The sequence below is a fragment of the Physeter macrocephalus genome, chromosome 14 (genome assembly GCF_002837175.3).
Source record: "Physeter macrocephalus isolate SW-GA chromosome 14, ASM283717v5, whole genome shotgun sequence".
Lineage (NCBI taxonomy): Eukaryota > Metazoa > Chordata > Mammalia > Artiodactyla > Physeteridae > Physeter > Physeter macrocephalus.
Window position 1 is genome coordinate 119,568,233 of NC_041227.1, and position 24,410 is coordinate 119,592,642.

General features: G+C 46.8%; 1 protein-coding gene across 2 annotated transcripts in view; it reads left to right on the top strand.

Annotated features, from left to right (window-relative positions):
- ITGB3 (integrin subunit beta 3) overlaps positions 1-24,410 on the top strand; it is a 54,396-nt gene that overhangs the window by 4,283 nt on the left and 25,703 nt on the right. For both annotated transcript variants that reach the window (XM_007100232.3, XM_024130364.2), the window contains exons 2-6: positions 11,834-11,919; positions 19,731-19,926; positions 21,134-21,386; positions 22,790-22,952; positions 23,585-23,746. In XM_007100232.3, the coding sequence (XP_007100294.1) occupies positions 11,834-11,919; positions 19,731-19,926; positions 21,134-21,386; positions 22,790-22,952; positions 23,585-23,746 (860 nt within the window). The remainder of the gene's footprint in view (positions 1-11,833; positions 11,920-19,730; positions 19,927-21,133; positions 21,387-22,789; positions 22,953-23,584; positions 23,747-24,410) is intronic.

Genomic DNA, 24,410 nt, shown 5'->3' on the forward strand with positions numbered 1-24,410 from the left:
TGTTAGGGAGTGTTCTAATTTCATTCTTTTACATGTACCTGTCCAGTTTTCCCAGCACCACTTATTGAAGAGGCTGTCTTTTCTCCACTGTATATTCTTGCCTCCTTTATCAAAGATAAGGTGACCATATGTGTGTGGGTTTATCTCTGGGCTTTCTATCCTGTTCCATTGATTCTTTATTCTAATCTGAGACCTACAGAGTAACAAGTTTTGTTTGCTATCACCATCTAAATTGATTAGTTCAGAGCTGAGGTGCTGATTTCTCCTCCTGATTTATATTCTGGAAACTCTCCAACTGAAACCCTCTGCAGGAACCCTCAGAGCCTGGAGAGACGTAGGAGGAAGGCTTGTTGGCTGGGGAAAGGGACAGCTATGATTTAAAGCCAATCAGATGTGGGTTTAATTCTTGATTTTGCCTCTTATTATCTGTCTTACTTTGGGCAAGTGACTTAATCTCTTGGGTCCTCAGTTTCCTCGTCTGTAAAGTGGAGGAAATAATACTTCTGTGACTGTGCCAATTAAATGAGATAAAGGCACAAAAAAAGTTTTCAATAAATGGCATTATTCTTCCTATCCTTGGTAACTACAATGTATTGGAGGTAAGGCTGCTACTGCTTCATGCATGAATACAATCCAGGTTCCTAAATGAGACCCAGGGGATCCCTTTTCCAATGCCTATGTGACAGGGGACTCCTCCTTATTTCAACCCATTCTGCATTTGTGGCTTGGCATATCTCAGCCGCTCTGTCGCAATACGAATTCACCGAAGAGTCCAAGAGGAAGAGAGGCCCATACATTTGCTTTATCCATGAGAAAACCTTAAGTCCTGTCCCTGGGAAAAGAGGAAAGTAAAATACATTCACAGGTTTTGAGAAGAAGGACATGTCTATTTTGTTTGACACTCTATGCCCAGTGGCTGACACATAGGTGGCAAAATACGTACCTATGGAAAGCTATGAAAAGGCATCTAGAGGAGATGTGCCTCGCCTTAAGATACCCAATATTTGAATATCTGTATTCATTCATAGACGATCCTCAAGTGCTCCATCTGGGCATTCTGGAGGATATTAGAATACAGTCAAGACCATGAGTTCTTTGGGCATTTGGACCTCTATACTTTTGCACCATTTAGACCTCTGCTCTGAGGGTGCTGGAAACTCAGGGGATCCTCTGTGCAGTGTCTGCTTTTTCCCCCACCTCCTGGGAGAATATACACAGGGGGGCAGCATTCTTCTTTACCACCTTCAAAATTGTGAGTGTGAGTGGCCGAGGTCTCCTGGGCACAGCATAACTGGGGCAAGGAGGCAACAGTGAGGAGAGGGAGTCTGGATATGACTCTGGAATTTCCTAGTAGAAATTCCCCCTCTACAACTCCCCCACCTCACTCAGGATCTCTGGTTATCATCCCCTCCCAGCCCTAAGACTCCTTCTGTCCTTGTTGGCAGGGATAGCCAGGAAACATGCCCGCAGGAACCACAACTCATGAATCAGCAGACAGATAATTAACTGGGGGAATGACTGGGCGGCTTCAGGGATCAACCATTTGGCTTGACCCAGCCCCCTCTGCTGCCCACAGAGCTGGCCTGCTGCTTCACCCCATCGCCTCTTCTCTCTTCTCCTGATCCCTGGCCCTTTCTGAGTGGGACAATGACTGTGGCTGATGGAGCTCAGGTCACAAGTGGAAATGCAGGTGGAAGCAGGGAAATGACACTGCCTGTTCTCCCTGTGTGAACTGCTGGTGTTTATTTAAATGGGAGAGTCTGCAGCAAAAATTTATAAAATCTGCCTTTCTCTGCATGCACACAGTATCGCCAGGAACACTCTTTTCTTTATAGTTAGTTTATTTAGGTATAATTTATGTACTGTAAAATTCATCCTTTTTAAGTGTACAGTTCTATGAATTTTGACAAATGCTCACAGTCAAGTAACCATCAGCATAATCAAGATACAGAATATTTCCATCACCCTAAAGAGTTGTCTTGAGCTCCTTGTCAACAATTTCCTTTCCCCACCTTTATTTCCTGGCAGATCTGTTTCCTGTCCCTACAATTCTTCCTTTTACAGAATGTCATATCAATGAAATCATACAGTGTGTAGCCTTTCAAGTCTGGCTTTTTTCACTTAGCATAATGTGTTCGAGACTCATCCGTGTTGTTGCGTATATCAGAATGCTAAGAGGTTATCCCAGGCTACTCTGTCTTCCTCAGGTTCTGAGACAGTTACCCTGAAAGCAGGGGGCTATATCTGTTAAACCCAGATCCAGCTTTCAGTTTCTAAATTTTGAAATTGGATAGATGCATTTGCAACCAGCACTTTTATTATCCTTGGTCCTAAAAGCAAATGTGGTCAAATATGGTATGTCACAATCTTCGGAGCTAGAAGCTAAGTAAACGGGGGCTATTCTACCTTTTAAAATTTGGGGTAGCATCTCTGAAAAAAACAACCCACCATAAGTCTTCCTTTCTGGTTTTCTTTCATGTTCCCACAAAAAGACTTCTCTTCCTCCCTGCCAGCATTTCTTAGTTCAGTTAGTAAAGCTATTTAAACATTCACAGGGCGAATGAGGTGATATATGCTCATTATATGAAAGCCACATATTGGAGAGTAAATGGCTGGTTCCCCTCTAATTCTGTTCCCCCCTAATGTTCACTATTAATTAGATGGTGTGTTCTATTCATATTTTTTGTAAAATCTTGCATATGTAATAATTGTTGCATATGTAATAATGTATGTAATAATTCTCATGGGTGTGTGTATTCCTTTACCTAAACTTGCATATGTAATATGTATATGTAAAAATTCTCATGGGTATGTATATATGTAATAATTCTCATGTGTATGTCTATTCTTTTACCTAAACTTGTGTTACATTTTTTCAACTTACAAAAGCCACTTTTTTTGTTCATATAGAGAAAAAACCCTCAGGGTGAAAAGAACTGTGGGTCTGGAATTGAGAAACCAATAGCAATTCGTGGCTCTACAGGCTTTTCTGTCAATTTGCTGGGTGATTTTGAACAAGTCATCTTACCTCTGGGCCTCAGGCTCTTGGGGTCTCAAGGGCTGCAAATGGGTGAACGTGTCAAAGGGAGAACGTCGGTTTGCTCTTGCCCTTCCCCACCACCAATTGGAGAAGTTTTTCCTTTAGCTGATTAATAGTGTGGAAGTCCGTGTAAGGATTTCTTTGAGGGGGGAGAAGAGGGAGGTCTGCAGTTAAAAACAAGCTTGAAAAACTTCACCCTGGAAGAAAGCTCCAGAAGTTTGGCAAAAGGCACGTTCAGTAGCCACTTTGAAAGTCCCTGTCGTCAACCCTAAATCTGTTTGCTGATGGGATTCCTGGATAGAGGGAACCCAGGTCTGTGAGAACCGCTGATGATTCCAGATCCCTGCTTTAGCCACTGCACGTGATAAACTCCTCCAGGTTCAACCTGGGCTGGAGCCACCTGCAAGGGGCAGGTTTGACCAACTCCTTGGGAAGGTGGAAGAGGAGGGGAGTGTGGTGCCTCCATTCTGGGACTCCTACAAATTGAGAATAGACCACACTCTCCTGGGAGATTCCTGAAGGCTGCGGGAGTGGGCTGGACCAAGTTTCTTCTGGAGTTCCCCTTGAGCTTTGGGATTCCAAGAGATTATCGGGTTTTGGTGCTGAAGGTGCTTGCTTGTAGAGAGCCTGGCGTGCCCTGGGGAGCCTACATTTAAATGAATGCAAATGTATAGACTGAGGCAGAAGAGAAGACATTTAAAATTAGCTTTAATTTTTTTTTTAGCTTATAAAACGAATTCAGCTTTTTGTGGGGGAAAAAAAAATCAGGGACATTCCCTGGCCATCCAGTGGTTAGGACTCAGCGCTTTCACTGCAGTGGCCAAGGTTTAATCCCTGGTCAGGGAACTAAGATGCCACAAGCTGCATGGCACGGCTGGAAAAAAAAAAAAAAGTCAAGCAATACAGAAATAGAATAATGTAGAAAGTACAAGTCCCTTGTAGTCTTGTACTTAAAGATAACCACTGTTGACAGTTACTCCAGAATTTTTTTCCTATGTATATGTCACCGTATATAATGATTTATCATTATTGTTGTTTCTCAAGCAGAATCATCCACAATAGGATCATTGTCACTTAATAATATACCGTGGGCATCTTTTTATATCAGTGCATGGCCTTCCATTACTATTTATGCCAAGAGCTGTAATTCTAGCCAGAAGGCATATTGCTATATGGATATACCTGAATTTTCTTAACCAATTCCCTGTTGGTAGACATTGGGATCACCTCCAATTATCTGCTACTAAAGATAAAGCGGCAGGGGACATCCTTGTTCATTATTATGCACCTTTGTTCAAGTGTTTCTGCAGGCTGGATTTCTTAAACGAAAGCTGCTGGGTCAAAGGACACGAATATTTTAAATTTTAATTTTAATAGGTTTTCCAAATTGTCCTCCAAAATGGTGGGACCAATTTGCCTTCCTACCAAGACAGGCTGGAAGCAAGGACTGGTGACAGCACCACCGCCTGCTGTTTATCCCCACAAGATATGAGCCGCAGGAGGAAAAGTAGCAGAATTGGACAGTTGAATGCCAAGGAGGTCACCAAAAGGGTGCTGCCAGCTGGTCTGGGCCTCAAACAGAGCTTGGTATGGGCTTGCCTCCTTTCTATACTGAATGAGTCAGATGGGAGGTGGGGCCTGTGCTGATAAAATTTTCCAGAACTTGAGATGCAACATTTGAATCAAATATTAGTTAGGCCATTAGGAAGAAATGGACATGTGTGCACTATTTGAGGGGTCTTGGGCCCTGGGATGTTAGGCTTCCTAGAGTATTAGTCAGCTTGTTGATGCTTTCTGCTTGGAATATATACTTCCAGGGCTGGCGGCAGCTTGAAAATCGTCTAATCTAATACCGTTTGTTTTACAGAGAAGCAAAAAGGGAGGTCCTGAGAGGTGAAGTGACTTGCCCAAGATAACACTAGTTTAGTGGCATTGGTGGGGTCTAGCCCTGGCGGCTCCTGTCTCCTGGCCAGTGATTCTTCACTGTATCCTGTAGAGACCAAGGACCCTCTCTCAACAGACCCTGAGGCGGGTAGGGGTGTGGGGGGGATGGGCATTCCTAGTGCAGGAAGTGATTTGCATGAAGGTAAGTAGGAAGGAAACCAGCATTTACTGAGCATCCACTATGCTATCCGTGGTTCTTTCATCTATGTTATCTCATTTAATCCTAAACAACTCCTGAGGTAAGTATTCCGCCCCTATTTGGGAGCATGGGGGAAAGGAAGGTCTCCAGTGCTTGGCTGATGTGGTTGGGTTGCACCTGTTAAATAGGAGGGAACAATGATAAGTTCTTGAATAGGAATGTGACAGAGACTCAAAGAGTCACTGGACCTTAGAGAGAGCACCAGAGAGATGAAGGGACGTGCCTGAGGTCACACAGCCAGTGGAGCGGTAAAAGTGGTTTTAGACCTGAGGTCTCCTGTCTGCTGTCCCACCACCACGCTTCCCCCACCACATCCACTGTTACACAATAATAGTGTTCATCGTTTTACTCCCGCTGCCCTCAGGGTGTTTTCCAGGGGCCTGGGTGTTAATTTTAGATAATAGCTACACAGAAGACAGGACTCTGTCCTTTTTATGCAGTGTTCGGCATAAAACATGGCGACTTAATTATCCCAGTTGGAGATGATAACAAGACATGATCTGGCTTCACTTCACAAGGGCGGGGCCTACTGGCTGAAGAAAGGTCAGTGAAAGGGCGCGGCCAGTGGTCAGTACCTTTGAACTTTGTCCAAGGGGACCCACTTGCTCAGGGCGAAATCCTTCCTGTCTTTCGGTCATGTCCCTCATGCCAGTGGATCAGCAAGTCCTCAGAGAACATCTAGGGTCTGACCACGCCATGGATACCACTACCATCCAAATCCAGGCCCCTGCCATTTGCTGCCTGGATGGTGGTAATGCTTCCTAATTGGTCTCTTTCTGGTCTTGTTCCCCTACTGTCTGCCCTCCTTTCGTGGCCAGGATGATCTTCTGCTCACCTGTGCTCGCGGCCCACCAGCGGCTTCCCACCGCACGGAGAATGACAGCCACACTCCCTACCATGGCTACTGCTTCCCAGCATTATGGTCTCTGACTGCATTTCCAACCGCCTCTCTTTCCCTCTCCTCTTTCCCTCTCTCTTCCTGCTGTTTCTTTAAGAGGCTGAGGACCCTCTAGCTGTTGTGGGTTCTTTCTGGAATACTCGTCCCCTAGATCTTCCCATGACTCACCCCTTCGTATCATTTTGAAATGTCACTCAGAGAGGCCTTTCTTTAAAGGAGACACCCTCCCCTTACCGATGCTCTGTCCTGCTTTATTTTCTTAATGCCTTTGCCACTGTTGGAGATTGTACCTTTTCGTTGTGTATGTTTTGGCTTTCTGTTGAGCATATTTGATTTTCACTAAACTCTAAGCCCCACAAGAGTAAGGGGGTTGTTTATTTATTTCATCAGTGTGTCTCCAGTGCTTAGCAGAGTGCCAGACACAGTAGGTGCTCAGTGAATATTTGTTGAGTAAGTGAGTGGATGAATGAATGCCAACACCATTGATATATGTTAGTAGAAAAGTATAAAAGAAAAGTAAACACTTTTCTGTTATCCATAGGTGGGTTAACCATTACAAAATGGTTAGGCTGGCTTTTTTTCAATCATGCAGAGTATTTCAGAGCAGTGTTCCTCAAAATCATGTCATATATGCTATGGAAATGCAAATCCATTTTGTATTATTAGCTTCTTAGGGCTGCTGTAACTGGGTGGCTTAAAACAACAGAAATTTATTCTCTCTGGAAGCTAGAAATCTGCAATCAGGGTGTCAACAGGGCCATGCTCCCTCTGAGACGCTAGATGAACTCTTTCCTCATATCTTCCTAGCTTCTGGTGGTAGCTGGCAACTCTTGGCGTTCCTTGTCTTCCAGCTGCATCACTCCAATCTCTGCCTCTGTCTTTACACGGCAGCGTTCTCGCTGTCTGTCTTCACATGGTGTTTTCCTCTTATGAGGACATCAATCATATTGGATTAGCACCCACCCTAATGACCCCATCTTGATTACATCTGCAAGGACCCTATTTCCAAATAAGGTCATAGTTGTAGGTACTGGGGGTTAGGACTTCAGCATATCTTTCTGGGGGACACAATTCAACCCGTAACACATTTTAATATTGGTCGAGGCAAATGTACACAAACAGCTTCTGATGTTAAGGACCGTATTTAATTGGCTCTGATGCACTTTTTTTTTTTTTAAACATTTGAAAATCCCTGAAATCAGCATGCCTCCTGTACGGTAGTTTGGACTCCCTACTGCTTTGGGCGATGCTTACTGAAGCTTTCTGCTCAGAGCACGGAGGTATGTGTTACCTTGAATCCCACCTTCCTGTCTTCTTCCCCTTCCTTGGATTACTGAGCTGCTGCTGCACGTAAATGAAAGAACAAAAAGAAGATAAACTTTCTTAACAACTTGTTCTAGAGAAACCACTTGTTGCATCCATAGCACCGTTAGCCTATGTTTTGTTCTTGGATGACTCACCCAGCCAGGTGACTGCAATGGAAGATCAGGCACTGCCTGAGTCACCCAGTGTCCCCGTGGACCTATTTGAGAAGTCACTAGTCCAAGGTCAGTGGCGGGGCTGGAGACCCAGGCCAGAACTCCTCCCTGCAGATAGTAAGAGAGATGTCCATGGTGTTTGCGGTATGGATAGTCCTCCCTTCCTGCTGAACACCTCTCCCTCTGACTGAGCCCTCTCCTGGAGTCCCCTGGCCTCACTAGGGTGGCCCGTTCCTGTGTTCTGACATCCTGTCTAATTGGACAGCGTATCCTCAAAATAGCTCTCATTGACGCATTATGACTTCCACTGGTTCCACCTCCCTTCCTTGTTCCCTTTTTTTCCTCCATTTTCCCCACCCTTTGTCTCTCTTCTGGTTCTGTGAATTGGGCTGACGTGTCAAACCACAGCCTGCTACTTCTACTTTCCAGGCAAAGTTATTTGCTGGTCTTGTCTATGTTTTCTGATTGGCCTTCTCTTCTTGGCCATCCCTCCTAGATTATATTTTTGATCCCCTGCCTTCAACTGCCTGGGCCTCAGATAAAAACAGCAACAACAAAAACAATAGCAACCATAGCAGCAGCAGCCTTTTCTGAGAGCTTTCTGTCTTGCCAGCTGTATAACTACACTGGGAGGACCAGGGCCAGTTCTCCTGTTGCCTTGCTGTGGCTAAGCTGTCCAAGAAAATGGGTGGTAGGGGTTGTTAATTTGTTTCAGTGACAAAGTTCTGATGAAGATCCTTGATTCTCCAGCAGAGCCGAGTCTGGGCCTCCGAGGCTGAGCAGGAACATAGGCCTTAGGAATGACGGAAAACAGAGGCCCAAACTCCTTCCACATGATTGGGGGGAGGGGTGGCCTCGGAGTACCGGCTCATTGAATCAGCGTGGCCCAGGCGCAGAGACTTCTGATGAGTCAGTCGCTTTCAGCCACTGCATTCCGGGGAACCTGCCCTTGGTCACAGGTCTTGGCGGGGGGCATCCCAGGAAGCGGGTTGGGGGTGGGGGAATCATTGATTCTCATGAAATCAGTCTGTGATTCATTAAAAAAGGAGAGATAAGGGGAGCTGGGTAACCGTGAGTCCCCAGCCATGACTTCCTAAAGAACAAGTCTCAGCAGCTCATATCGTCCTCTGGGGTCAGGGACTGCCCGTTCACTGCGGGGGGGCCTGCTGTTGTTTATTTCACATCTGGTAAGGCTTTCTTTTGTGGCTATGAGTCAAGGACTCATGGGGAAATGCTAATTTGAGAATGAATGGATGGCTACATGGATAGACTGGGAAAAGTTTTCAAAAAATAATTAGACAGCGCCCACACCCCCCCACGGCCCTCTTCTCTCTTCTGACTCTTCCTGCGATCTTGTGCTCTCCTCTCCCTACCCAAAATCCATGTCACTTATGTCCAGAATTACTCCCATGGATGTAGATTCTCATGGAGACTTCAAAAAGGGATGCCTAAAATAGTGCAGACTATGCTTCTCTCAGAACTCTTCCAATAAGGCAGTAAAGGGGGGATGAGTTCCCATCTGGCTGAGAAAAGAGCAGTTGTGAGCTAACAGACGGCCAGGCAGCCCATGTAGGGAGAGGCCTTCTGGATGCGTCGCTGGTTCTGAACATTCAGGCATTCTGAATCTGGCAGCTCTGGGAAGATTGGCTACTTTTCTTCCATTAGAGACAGTACGTGGCTGAGGGCCACCCCAACTCAGAGGTGGCCTTGGTGCCTTAGGGCCAGGTCTTGAACCACTGCCGTAATTTCCACCTCACAGTCCTTGTATCACACGCTTGGGTTGGAGTCAGTCAGAGGCTGGAGCCCCAGAGGTTACTCAGGGGCTCAGTAGCATATCACTTGCAGAATTTTAGGGTTGGGAAAGGCCTTTTTAAAAATAAATTTATTTCTTTATTTTTGGCTGCATTGGGTCTTTGTTGCTGCGCCTGGGCTTTCTCTAGTTGTGGCGAGCAGGGGCTACTCTTCGTTGCGGTGCGCGGGCTTCTCAATGCGGTGGATTCTCTTGTTGCAGAACACGGGCCCTAGGCGCGCGGGCTTCGGTAGTTGTGGCACGTGGGCTTAGCTGCTCCGCGGCATGTGGGATCTTCCCGGATCAGGGCTCGAACCCGTGTCCCCAGCATTGACAGGTGGATTCTTAACCACTGTGCCACCAGGGAAGTCCTGGGAAAGGTCTTTGAGGTTAGACAGACTCAGGGCTCTGAGGAAATGTGGGGCTTCCAGAAGGCGCTTCAAGGATTCCACATATAATCTAGTGTTGTGTGGAGAACAATGAAAATTTAAATTGCCCGAGGAACAGTTTCAACCCATTTGCCTGTTTTATATTGGAATTCTATGCATAATTTGGAGAAACGAGCTCAGTTGCTTAAAAAACAAAACAAAACTGATCTAGTCCAATACCTCTCAGTTTGCTCTAATATATATTTATTGAGCATCTCCTTTGAGCAAGGACTGAGGCTGGGCTGGGCAGGACAGGCCTCAAGAGGCTTAAAATCTATTGAACGGCAGTGCTGTTAAGGCAGATACATGAATAATTAAAAGTTGGGAATATTGGAGTGAAGAAACTGAGGCTGAGAAGAATTAAATGACTCATCCAAGGCTATATTATTAGTGGGTGACTCAGTTAGGACCACAGTCTACTGACTGTGTGTGTACCTTTTCTGTAAGGTCACTCTGCCCTGAGATAGATCCTGTTAAAGTGCAATTTTCAAAGAGTTAAAAGTATGATTCTCATACAACTACAAAATGAACATGTGTCAAAGATTTCATCCAACTTAATGAGGGAACCAATAAGATGTTGACTAGTTCAAAAGAGAATTCAAGTAAGGGAGTTATAGTCGGTCAGTCAAAGGAATGCTGAAATCAGTTACCTAACAGGTTCAAAATTGGTTAATGTTCTACAAGGCAATAAACCTTAACCTTTGGGGTTTACCTTTTCTACAGAACAGAAATCATTTACGTTGCTGTTGGGATTCCAGGCTCCCCTGACAACCAAAATCCAAGGATGCTCAAGTCCCTTATAGAAATAGTTTAGTGTTTGCATATAACCTTTGCACATCCTCCTGTATTCTATAAATCATCTCTAGATTACTTACAGTACAATGTGAATGCTATGTAAATAGTTGTAAATCCAATGTAAATGCTATGTAAATAGTTGCTGGCACTTGGCAAATTCAACTTTTGCTTTTTGGAACTTTCTGGAATTTTTTTTCCTGCATATTTCCAACTCGTGGTTGTTTGAATCTGCGGATGCAGAACCCACGGATATGGAGGTCTGACTGTACTGCAAAAGGCCTTCCTGGGGCACTGGAGGTTTACCTGACTGAGGCCAGGAAGGCTAAGCTGGGGGAAGGAGGGAGGATGGGGGCTTCTGTCCAGGCAAATGTCTGGGGTTTGCTTCCTGGTTGGGCTTCTCAGGGCTCTTTTCATGCCTCTGGTTGTCTCTGCTCCTCCCTGCAGCTTTTTCTCTGTCCTTTGACAGTATGAAGACTTCACACTTGAGTGGCATTTTGCAGTGTACCCAGTGCTTCTCCTTTACCTCACTGACTTCTTTGTACAAATCCTGTGAGACAGATATTATCACTTCATGGAGGTTAACTAACTTGACCAAGGTCATGACACCTAGTAAGAAGAGCATTCAGAATTCAAATACAGGTCTTCCAACTCCAAGATTCCATGTTCTTCCTGCTTATATCAGTCAACTTTTTCTAATATTTCTGCGGTTTTCCCTAAAGCATTCTATATACTTGGATCCCAAGATATATGTATTGGGAAGCTTGAGAAGATTTGCTTTCCCCTGGCAGGCCAGTAGGACACTGCCATGGTGGTCAGCCCCCACCCCCATATTTAGACTGTGTGTTAATGTCAGCGCATCCGGGCTCTGAATTCCCTGTGTAGCGGCTGTGACTAAGTCACTAGAATAATTGGAGAGAGGGTACGTTGCCATGGCTCTGGGCCTGAGATTTTCATTTGTACAATGTAGGTGTCAAATCAGTTGTTAATTAAAGCCTTTCCATCATTTATGATCTGACACTTGCTCCATCACAGTGACCTCATCAATTGAGGGCTGTGATGAGTTTCTCCTGACCTTCCTCGTTCTCCTTCTCCCTTACCAAACAGCCTGTGTTTGGTAAATGTCTATGGGATGGTTAAGGTGTATTTGTGTGCACCTGAGAGCTGTAAACCTGGGCATTTGGGAAAGCTGGGAAAGGATGGGGGCAGACCAGGTACATCGTCATGTCAAATGAGATACTAATGCCTCTGTCTCTCTGTTGCAGGGCCCAACATCTGTGCCACACGAGGCGTGAGCTCCTGCCAGCAATGTCTGGCTGTGAGTCCCATCTGTGCCTGGTGCTCAGATGAGGTAAGGAGCAGATATCTGACTTTATTTCTTCCCCAGACTTAGTTGCTTTTGTGTAGAGACAGACCCATGGGGATATCTCCTTCCTCCTAAGTGTACAAGCCCCTTGTCCCTTCTGAGCAAAACTAGGAAGAAGCCTTCCCATTGATGGGTGTCGAAGGGAGCTGTCATGGGCTGTTGCTGGGAATGCCATCCAGAGTGTATCGCGTGGCACTGGCCTTAGGCAGAGTGGTTAGGCCTGCTGGCCTCTCTGTAGCCATGGCCATCCTTTACCACTTTGCTTGATTTTTGTTGGGGTGCAACACCCCCGAGAAGCAGGGCCTCGGGTCTCAAAGAGGGAGGAATGAGAGGGTTATAAGTACAAAGGGGATGCTGGCTTATGAACATTCCCGAATTTTTAAAAGGCAAGAGAGGGATCTTGCACTCGTGTGGAGGGCTGTTTAGACAGAGGATCTTTTCTCTTCCCTTTTCCTGTCTGATGACTGGACCCCCATGGCTTTACATTTTCCCCTTTCTTTCTCCTCTTCCTCTCCTTCCTTCCTTCTCTTGGGAAGGTGTCAATGAAAGAAAGAGCTGGGCCAATTTGGTGAGGCTGGGAGGGTGACAGGAAAGGGTTCGCTGTGTCTAGGCAGAGGATTTGTTGTGTCTGGGGCCCTAGGGAATGAGTGTGTCTGAGGGAATGGCTGTGTTTGTGGCTGCGATGGGAATTTGGAGCTGGCAAGAGCTGGGGGTTGAGTGTGGCTGGAGAAGGTCCGGTGATTACAGAGTCTGGGGCTGAGTCTTGGGCCTGGTCCCCGGCAGGTGGTTACCTGAACTCCTGGCCTGGCTGCGTGTCAGCCACCTGAGGCGCCCTCCCTGTCCCTGCCCTCTGCAGCTCTGTGACTGCTCTAACTCAGGCCCTCATTCTCTCTGCTTCTCTTCCCAATCCGCTGAGTTTCCTAAAAAGGCAACCTCCCTGGAAGGCTGGTGGGGGGTGGGAGCCGAGAGGCTGTGTTTATCCCTCAACGAGAGGACAGCCAGAACGACAGAGGCCAGCCCAGCACACTGCTTTGGCCTCTGAGAAGTTCAGCACGAGAACTGCTTCCAGAGGCAGCTGCCCGACATCTGGGTCACATTGACTTCATTTAGCAAACTAAATATTCCCTGGGGCTGGGAGTTGGGGGTGGGGCTGGGTTGAGTGAGCCCTTCCCCTCCACCCCCGCAGGTTCTCCACCCCTCTGGGCTGAACTGGCTGCTCAAGTGTGATGTGGCCTCCTCCCTTCTCATTTGCCGTATGCTCCTTCCCTTGGTCACCATCATGATATTATTAAGCTTCTTTTACGAGGAAGTTGGAATTCTGCAGCTGAATCCTCGAAGAAGGGAGAGCTGGATGGGGAGGGCGCCTCATTGGATTGGATGGCCTGTAGCTGGTTGGAGCAGAGGGGTAACCAGGGCAGAAGCCCTAGTATCACTCAAAAGATGCTCCCCCCTCGTCAACCCAAAGCAAGACAAAATGGAGAAACTGTGGTTTAGAGGAGTCTGGGATTCTTAGAATGTCTGTCACCTGTCTTGATCTGTATAGGAACAAGCCAGGTAACTGGCCTGCTGAGGCCATGCTGAGGCCTGACCAGACAAAGCCCTTAGGTCATGTGACCAGAATTTGGAGATATATGTAGGATATTTATTGATGGCCGTGGTGAATTTTTTCCCATGGGGCATGCCAAGGTGGGAGGAGGGTGGGAAAGGTACCAGGTAGGATCAAAATATAATGTAGGACTAGCCTAGGGATGGGGGATGGAGTCAGAGAGAAGATGGGTGTATCCGGGACCAAAGAAAACTAATGAGAGGAGATAGATGGCCCAATAAGATATTTTCTAGGAGGATGGAATTTAAAAAGGAAAGCGGTTTTTTGGTTTTTTTGAGTGATATAAAGTCAGATTTATTGCTCCAGATTGAATCAGTGGACAGGACCTAGGGAGGGGGAGGGGGACACAGGAAGCTAGTGAAGCATCCTCCTGGCCTTTGCTGAGTTCTCAGCACCCTGGGGAAGCGGGAGGGCCAAGGGCTTAGTGAATGACTACAGTTCTCTCTCTAAGAGGGGAGGAGGGGTAGCAGAGGAGACCAGTGTGGGTTCACATTTGTCAACCAGGGAGAAATGAGAGGTGGGAATCCCGGACTGTAACTTGAACAGGACTGCTGTTTTTTTCCTGAGGGCTTCCCCTGCACTGACCAAGTTTAACTGCTGAAAGTGTCTTGGCTGTTGATTTTAAAAACCAACAGTGAACCATCTGGGCCATTTTGCATGTGATTTGTTGAATAATCAACCCTGGAGAGTGCTCTGCTCCTGCCTCTCCTACCTTGGCTGTTACAGGCAGAGTTGGCAGTGCCTGGAAAAACAACTGGTTGGGCTCAGCTTTCCCTGGTCCTGGAGGACAGCAGCTCTGGGTGTGGATAGCAAGCCCTTGGCTGGGTAATCGGAAAACATAGCCAAGGTGGATGAGTGCAGAGTTTGGGGCTCATCTGCATAGGGTGTGTTCTTGGGGGACTGGATACTGATACGGGTTGGGGTGGTGTGCTGTCTCTGGACTGTGAATCTAGCAGAGAGGCTGGCTTCGCAGAGAGGTTCAACTTGTGGTCTTGGCCTTGGTGGCATCATGTTGGGATCTAGAACCTTCCAAATTTGCCTGCTGGTAAGAATCACCTAGGGTACTTGTTAAATATAAAGGTTTCGAGGATGGACCCTGAACCTATTGCATCAGAATGGGTTGTTACAATAGCAAGTTTGGCAAATATTGCTAATTGAAGGGGCTGATCATTGGGGTCATGATGGGTAGAGCTGGAGTTAAGGTTGCCAGATAAAATACAGGACACCCCAGTTAAATTTGAGTCAAACAACAAATACTTTTAGTATAAGTATGTCCCAAATACTTTCAGTATAAGTATATCCCAAATATTTACCAAATTTGGCAACCCTAATGTGGAGAGAAATACTAGGAATTCTTCTATAGTCCTGAGTGCCCATCAGCAGGTAGACCTGCTCACACTCAGCCTGACGTCCATGGCTAAAACAAGAAGAATGGGTTTGGATCCCACAAAGAAGAAGACTCTAATAGGACTGACTTCTCATTTTCTTCTCTGCCTTTTTGGTGGGGGGAGGTTTAGGCCACTGTTTAATTCCTTTTCAGTCACTAATATAATTTCATTCCCACTTCTCTGCTGCTTTTTCTTTCTTCCTATTTTTTTTCTTAATCTGGAGGGCAAACTCTCATCTTGAGTGTTTTGCCCCAATTTGTTATCATTAAAAAAAGGTATAATATTAAAAGTGCTCCTCCCTCTGTAAAGAGCGGGGTGTGAGTATCAATAACCATAAACTAAAATGCTTTCCTTTTCCTCTCCTTTCTGTCCCCGCCACACCTCTCTCTGTATGTTCAAGTGATTTCTTGTCCTTACCAGATGTCAATCAAGAGAACAATGTTCGGCTTCCCTGGTGGCGCAGTGGTTGAGAATCCGCCTGCCGATGCGGGGGACGTGGGTTCGTGCCCCGGTCCGGGAAGATCCCACGTGCCGCGGAGCGGCTGGGCCCGTGAGCCATGGCCGCTGAGCCTGCGCGTCCGGAGCCTGTGCTCTGCAACAGGAGAGGCCACAGTAGTGAGAAGCCCGTGTACCGCAAAAAAAAAAAAAAAAAAAAAAACAATGTTAATTTTTTTGGATTGGAGGCATTTGTTAGCATTCTGGGGGAAAAAAATGTACCACGACCTATTGTTCCTTGTCCTCCAAGAAAGAGTATGCAATAATAGCAGTAGTTAGAATGGTAATAGTAGAAAAGAGTCACCTATTTGAATTTATTTGTTTATATCAGATCAAAAGGATTTGCATATATTTGACTTTCGTTGAGATTTTTATATTTTGAAAGCATTTCCCATTCACAGTTTTATCCCCTGACCAACCCTGTGAAATAAGTAGAACAATGACAGTTATTCATGCTGTACTTTCCCAGTTTCTAAACTGGGATTAATGGAGAATGGAAGAGGGCGGGGATTCAGCTCACCCGGCACGTGGGTTGGGACCTCCCACTGCTGTGCTCTGATGCTTCTCCCGGGTCTTGGTTATGTTTGCCCTTTTTGTGTAACATCTGGTTTCACTGGGAACTGGAACTTGAACACTCCTCCCCCACCCTCCTTCCAGCTTTCTCTCTGAGTAACCTGGACACATTCCTTTGACCTTCTCAGCCTGGGTTATTAAGAAAGGAATGTGGCCCAGATGTGTTGAGGTCAGTGCCTTGGTGTCCTCCTGGGACAGCAGGCTCTCAGGGAGAGCGTGGCTGAGGAGCAGGCCTGTTATGTTCCTGACCCCTGATGTCAGCAACCAGAGAGGGAGGGAGGGAGACAGTTTTTGTTTCTTAGTGTTTAGATTTCTTCGGAAATTCATAACAAACCATAAGCGCTGTCAGCAAGGCTTGGCACTTCAAACTTTCTTCTAATAAACACTGCCACGTTAGGAAATGGGGGTCAGGAAACCCCCTCCAAGATATTCTCTCCCTTCACCGATGCAGCCTGAAGATACATGATGGCCTTGCTGTTCTCATTGTTTCCTGGTCTCCCCCTTCCCTCTCTCTCCTTCAGCATCTGTCTTAGTCCTGGAAAGGATCAGCAACTCAGGGCATCTCGGTCCATCCAATCATTGCCTTTTTTGGAAGGTTTTCTCTCTGGGGTTTTGTGGGACCCTGGAATCAGAGATACAGTAGGGAGTTTTCTGAGCAAGAAAGAGACTGCTTCCTGAGAGAGAAGGGTTGGGAGAGATGGACAGAAGCAGCCAGAATTGGGGCACAAAAACGTTACGTGTTCGTGAGTTCTCTCTTCTGCCATTCTGTCCCTGTCAGAGGGACCTGGCTGGGTGAGGGGAGGGGATTTTCATCTCTCTGAGGAGCTCTGATGTCCTGTTGGGATCTTTTGAACCAGGAAGATTAAGTCTCATGTACCATTTCCCATTGCTGATGCCGTTTCTCTACCTCAGACCCGTGAAGAGGAAGAAGGAAGCTGCTGGCTTCTGGAAGCTCTTTCCACATTTTGCCTGGGCTAGGGCGGCTCTCATGCCATTTTTCTTAGTCCGTTCAGGCTGCTGTAGCAAAAATACCACAGACAGGGTGGCTAAACAACAAACATTTATTTCTTACAGTTCTGGAGGCTAGAAAGTCCAAGATCAAGGTAGCAGCAAATTCAGTGTCATAGATGGCCATCTCCTCACCGTGTCCTCCCATGGTGGAAGGGGTCAGGGGCCTTCTTTTAAAATAAGGGCACAATCCCATTCATGAGGGCTCCACCTCATGACCTGTCACCTCCCAAGACCCCACCTCCTAATACCACCACCTTGGAGATTAGGGTTTAATATATGAATTCTTTGGGGACACACATTTAGTCTGTAGTACTCTTGGTGTTGTTCATGGCCCCATCCACGTGGGGAAGCCTTTCCGCCTATCAGAGGAGGGCTGGGCAGTAGTGGGAGAGGGACTTCAAGCATCGGGGGTGTTTAAGCTACAGAGTCCTGAGTTTTTGACTGTGGATGTCTCCTTGTGGCCCAATCCGTCTCCTGGAAACATGGCTTCCAGTCACCTGAGGGGCTGAGGAGGCAGAATGTTATCTATCCTTCCCACACCCCCCGTATCCCCATCTTGCATCCTGTTCCCTACCTGGTGCATTCTCAGGTGTGGCTCTTCCAGGGACTGTTTCTTCTACATTCCTGCTTCTCTGCCTTGATTCCCACTCTACACAGAATGTCATACAACTTACCGTTTTATGAGGATAATTACAGTCAGACAATCCAGTCAGCATCTCACTTCTGCCACTTCTTCGCTCTGTAGCTTTGGGCAAAATACTTAATTTCTCCAAACCTTCGATTTCTTACTTGTCAGATTGGGTTCCTCATTTGTGAAACCTCCAAGCCTCAGGTTTGTAATTTGTAAAATAATAATAATTCCAGCATTACAGAACTGTAATCAGGAGGATTGCAATAATCCATGTAAAGTGCTTCTTATGGTACCTGACATGCAGTGAGTACTCCATAAATGTTAACACTAGTTGTTCTGGGATATTGGTATGGGTTATTCAGCTGACTTCTGGAAGTGGTTGTGAGAGGGGGTGGGTAGGGATGCGGGGGATTGTGGGGTTGAAGGCCTAGATATTTTGAAATAGGTCCAAGGAGGGGTTTTCTAGCTTTCCAGGCAGTTCCCCCAGCCTGGCAAGAAGCCCTTATGGGCTTGCGCCCCCACGGTGCTGGCTAAGTTTGCTGAATGTCAGAGCAGGAAGGGACTGAAAACACCATGTCATCTAACCCCTTTAACAGGGATGAACAGGTGAGGAAGCTGAGGCTCAGTGGAGTGAAATGACTTATCTGAGGTCACAGGCTAGTTAGTGGCAGACCTAGGATTGAACCCATTTCCTGATTTCTAGTGTTCATTACAATGCAGCATGTCCCCCGTTCAATCCTCAGGTGGAAACACACACCGAGCCCCAGAGGGCTGTGGGATACACACCGGGGTGTTTGGAAGGGCACTCAGTCTGCCATTTGGCCAGGGTGAGGGAGGAAGCTGAAAGTGATAGGACAGGCTCTGGTCAGTGGCTTGACATCATGGGATTTGCCTAAGCTTGTGAAGTTTATTCATAATTAATTTACCCAGGAACTATTTATAGAACATCTTACAATAATAGCTAAGATTTATTGAGCACTTACCCTATGGCAGGCACCGTGCTATGTGTTTTACACACACTGCCTTATATGGTCCTGCAGAACATCCCTGTGAAGCTGGGGCTATTATTATTTTCATGTTATAGATGAGGAAACGAAGCCTGGAGAGTTTAGGTGACTCGCCCTAGTAACCAGCTAGTAAGAGGCAATGCTGAGATATAGTCTCAGCCAATCTGTGCTCTTAGCCCCTGCTCTCTGCTGCTTCCCCGTATCCTCCCCCCATCACTTAGGCGTCAGTCTCGCGCTGTGTGCTGGGAATAGAGGGGAAATGAGACACACATAGTCCCTGCCCTTGTGGATCTCACACCCCAGCCAGTGTTTTAACACAGTGCCTTCCAAACTGTTTTGACCCTGACCTACAGAAAGACATACATTGTGTATCATTATTTATTATACATATTATACCCTACTCCCCAACATATAAACCTTTCCCAGGACTTCCCTAGTGGTCCAGTGGGTAAGACTCCACGCTCCCAACGCAGGGGGCCCGGGATTTGATCCATGGTGGGGGAACTAGATCCCGCATGTTGCAACTAAGAAGCCCGCCTGCCGCAATGAAGATCCCTTGTGCCTCAACTAAGACCTGGCGCGGCCAAAATAAATGAATAAAATAAATAAAAACTAAATATTAAAAAAAAGAAGCTTAAAAAAGATTTAAACTTTAAAAATAAATAAATAAACCTTTCCCCAGACAATATTTACTTTTACCACTTACATACTTTGGTACTTTCTATTCTATTATGTTGCATTTTAATAAATTGGTGGTTGAGACCTCCTACATTGATCTTTGAGACCCACAGGTGGGTTGCATTTTACAGTTTGAAAAACACTGGCCCAACAGGCATATTATTATACTGCTCCTCTTCCTACGTACCAATCCATGAACAGGCACTCACCCAACCTTTCTGATGCCTCAGTCTCCCCCTTCTGTACAACAGGCCTAGGGGCTATCTTAGGAAGGAACACACGAGTTCATTTATGTTAGTTTAGCTCCAAAGTGCTGGGTAAGCTCTAGGCTGCTGGGATGCGGCAGAGCCTGCAGGAAGCAGAGAACCACCGTAGCTCTGATCCCAGGGCTTCGTCTCGTCTTACAGGCTCTGCCTCCGGGCTCGCCCCGCTGTAACCTGAAGGAGAATCTGCTGAAGGATGACTGTGCCCTGGAGACCATCGAGTTCCCCATCAGCGAGGCCAGAATCCTGGAGGCCAGGCCCCTCAGTGACAAGGGCTCTGGAGACAGCTCCCAGATCACTCAAGTCAGTCCCCAGAGGATTGTGCTCCGGCTACGGCCAGGTAGGGATCCTGCAGAAGTAGCTCACAGTGGAACTGGGGTGGGAAGAGAAGGATGTGGAGGGAAGTGTGGGCGGGAGAATGGAAGAAAGTGGAAGCTTTGGGGACTTGAAGTCAGAAGGTCTGAGTTTGAATCTTGACTCTTCCATATATTAGCTATTTGACTTTGGGCAAGTTACTTAACCCTCTAACTTAGTAGGTACACAAAATTGGGGCAGGGCATGCATGGGGGCAGAGAAAATAGAGGCAGGAGACCTTCAGAGGGAGGAAGGATTAGGCTAAGAGACAGACTTTTTAAAAAAAAATTTATTTTTGGCTCCGTTGGGTCTTTGCTGCGTGCGGGCTTTCTCTAGTTGCGGCGAGCGGGGGCTACTCTTCGTTGCGGTGCGCGGGCTTCTCATTGCGGTGGCTTTTCTTGCTGCAGAGCATGGGCTCTCCGCATGCGGGCTTCAGTAGTTGTGGCACGTGGGCTCAGTAGTTGTGGCTTGCCAACTCTAGAGCGCAGGCTCAGTAGTTGTGGCTCACGGGCTTAGTTGCTCCGCGGCATGTGGGATCTGCCCAGACCAGGGATTGAATCCGTGTCCCCTGCATTGACAGGTGGATTTTTAACCACTGCGCCACCAGGGAAGTCCAGAGACAGGTTTTTCTGAAGCACTCATTTTGACTTTTCAATTAAGTCAAGAATTTAAGAAAGTGCCTCCTACGTGCAAGGCGTATATCGGTTACTGTGGGATTCAGAGAAGGGTGGGACATAGTTCCTACCTTTTACAGAGTCTGAAGTGTAATAACTGCCAACACTTCTGTGACTCAGGGTGGTAGACCCTTGGGACCCAGAGGACTAGACAGATGAGCATTTAGAGAGGGTGGAGACTTTTAGAATGGAAAAGAAGAGGTTAAAAATAGGAGGGTCAGGAGATTGGAAGAGGAATAGAATTGCAAGGGGAGAGGAAAAGGGACGAGGGCTTTCAAGTTTGGTTTGATTAAAAAGTTACTTCAGGGAATTCCCTGGAGGTCCAGTGGTTAAGACTTGGCGCTTTCACTGCCAGGTCCCGGGTTCAATCCCTGGTCGGGGAACTAAGATCCCGCAAGACGAGGGGTGCAGCAAAAAATAAAAATAAAAATAAAAAGTTACTTCATCCCAGCTGTGTCCAAATCTACTTAAGTCTTAGAGGGAGAAGAGGAGAAGAATTAACGTCCTTCTGCCTTGCAGATGATTCGAAGAATTTCTCCATCCAAGTTCGGCAGGTGGAGGATTACCCCGTGGACATCTACTACTTAATGGACCTGTCTTATTCCATGAAGGATGATCTGTGGAGCATCCAGAACCTGGGTACCAAGCTGGCCTCCCAGATGCGTAAGCTCACCAGTAACCTGCGGATTGGCTTCGGGGCCTTTGTGGACAAGCCCGTTTCACCATACATGTACATCTCCCCGCCAGAGGCCCTCAAAAACCCCTGCTATGAGTAAGTCTCCCTTCTAGAAGCCAGGGCAGCATCTCTCCCCATTGCCCCAGACAAATCCAAGTCCTGCTTCCTCTTTCTAGTCTAGGGTAACTTTGTTGGCTGCCTTCTGGCCAAATCATATCTCCTCTCTACCATGGTCTCCCTGTCTGGCAAGTGGGCCAACCCATTGACCTGGAGTGTTGTATTAATAGAGTCCAAGGCTGTTTGGAGACCTAGAAAGGAAATCCATCAGCTTCTTGGTCTAGGCCACGAATAAATAGTATAAGTAGATAGAGGGGTTATGATTTCAGAGTGATTGATTCCATTGCTGTTGTCATCATTGCCCTCGTTATCCAGAATATGAGTCCTGCAGGGTTAAAAGGCAAGGAATTAAGTCCTAGAGGAATAGGAAAGAGTGGAAATGATATTTGTTGAACCCTCTAATAGCATAAATTGATGTGTCCCTCTGTTGAGAGTTTGACTTACAACTGAATGGCTTATTTATCTGTTGGAGACTATGCAAATCCATGGATTATAATTTAAAATGATGGTTACCGAGCCTGACAAGGTATGAATTTACTTTTTAGATTCGAGAGTTATATGATGTGCTTTTTTTTTTTTCCGGTACGCGGGCCTCTCACTGCTGTGGCCTCCCCCGTTGTGGAGCGCAGGCTCAGCGGCCACGGCTCACAGACCCAGCCGCTCCGCGGCACGCGGGATCCCCCCAGACCGGGACACGAACCCGCGTCCCCCGCATCGGCAGGCGGACTCCCAACCACTGCGCCACCAGGGAAGCCCCCTGATGTGCTTTTTTAACCTTCTGTCTGGATTGTAAGGTTCCCGAGAAATTGTGTCAGCCATCAATTAAACAAACCATTGGGCTGGGGACAGAAATGCTCCTGTTCGGCACAGATCTATCAATGTATTGATAGTTCAGGGACATTAAGTTATTGATGAACTTGTGCTTTGTTGTTGTGTTAATGTTACTTTAGAGAAGTGTTAAGTATAAAGTGATAGCAGCAACAACTAGAGCCTCACTCTGATCTAAAGGCTTTACATCTATTAACTCATTTAAGCCTCACAACTCTTATGAGATATGTGTTATCATGTCCCCATTTCTTTATAGGTTAGCTATAGAGAGGCTTGCCTAGGGTTCCATGACTAGTAAGTCAAGGAGCTGGGATCTGAACCCAGGTAGTCTGGTTCCACAGTTCCCTCCCTTATCCTCTGATCTAGCTGGAGATTAGGTCAATGTGATGCCTCGGTAATTTGAAGGGTTTGGAGTCTAAACTGTCTGGGTAACGGTAGTTGTGTAGAACTCGCCTGGGCATTCCACTGTCTCTATCTGTCCCCCTCTTTGCCCTCCCACTCCGCATGCAGCCTTTCCATCAGATGTCTGCGTAAATCATTCCTTCCCTCCCCAGTATGAAGACCACCTGTTTGCCCATGTTTGGCTACAAACATGTGCTGACGCTAACTGACCAGGTGACCCGTTTCAATGAAGAAGTGAAGAAGCAGAGTGTGTCACGAAACCGAGATGCCCCAGAGGGTGGCTTTGATGCCATCATGCAGGCTACCGTCTGTGATGTGAGTTTGGAGGGCCTGGAGTGCCAGGTGTGGGTGGTGCAGATCAAAACGGGGAAGGAAGTGGCTCAACTGTGGGGATTTCTATGTGAAACAGGAGATAGGAACTAAGCAGAGCTTTGTACAATATGAGCAACAAGTTGCTCCTGATAGGCAACCTCTGCTTGCATCTGCTCCCTGGCCAGAGCTGATACCTTTTTGAACCTCAGTGGTCCCAGATGTTTTCTGGGGAGAGGGTCTTCTCTGGAAGTGTATCAGAGTCAAGGCTGGGTTCACTTAACCTCAGCAAAGTGGGCAGATGTCCAGATGGGATTTCTTCCAGCCCAACCCAGCTCTGCAGATGCAGATGGGTTTCTAGATGGGCCATGTGATTATCACTGAAGAAGCGCTATTTGGAGTTGAAGTAGGTGTCTTTCAGCTGCTTGAACTAATGAGCCCTGAGACTGTTTTCCTAAGAGAACAGAAACCCCTGAGTTGGGAAACTCCAGCTTATGTTCCAAGGACTAGGACTGAGGCCTTTCTCCAAGACAACTTGTCTAGCCCTTCAGATGGGGAGCTTCTTGGGTCTTTGTTTTGTACCAGGGACATGGCTAAAGTCGCTGTCTCTCTTTTGCCTTTTTTTTTTTTTTTAACAGGAGAAGATTGGCTGGAGGAATGATGCCTCCCACTTGCTGGTGTTTACCACTGATGCCAAGACCCATATAGCGCTGGATGGAAGGCTGGCAGGCATTGTCCAGCCCAACGATGGGCAGTGTCATGTGGGCAGTGACAACCATTATGCTGCCTCCACTACCATGGTGAGATTCTCGGTACCACCTATGGTTCCTATTCACTATGGCCAGGACTGCCCTAACCCAGGCAGAGTCTTTGTGTGAAGGTGAAAATGGCAGCCCTTCCTCTGGGAAAGGCTCAGGGCTCTTTAGAGCCCGCCCTCACCTTTCCCACCTACTGGACACCCTCATCCAGGGTACCACCTGTACAGCCATTAGAGATGGTCCTGACTGTGGTCGGTGTTACCACTGCCTCCAGCACCAGCAGCATCGTCATGGCATCCATAGTGGACCCAGAGGACTTTTGCAGGTCCAGCTGGAAAGCAGGCCATCCTGTCGACTGTGCATGGATTAGCCCCTTCTTGGAATATCATGCTCACTTGTGGTTATTGGAAGAAGACAGAGGAAAAAGAGACAAAGATCATCAAAAGCATAGAAAGCCAGTCCCGTGAGGAAACGTTAAAGGGCTCAGAGTCATTTAGCTGGAATAAAAGAAGGCTAAAGGATGGTTTAGCTGATACATGAGAAGACTTTTTTTTTTAATTTATTTTTTATTGAGGTAACATTGGTTTATAACATTATATAAGTCTCATGTGTGGAATATAAAAAATAAAACAAAAATAAGTGAACAAACCAAACCAAACCAAACATGTAGATACAGAGAACAGAGTAGTGGGGTTTTATTTTTGTG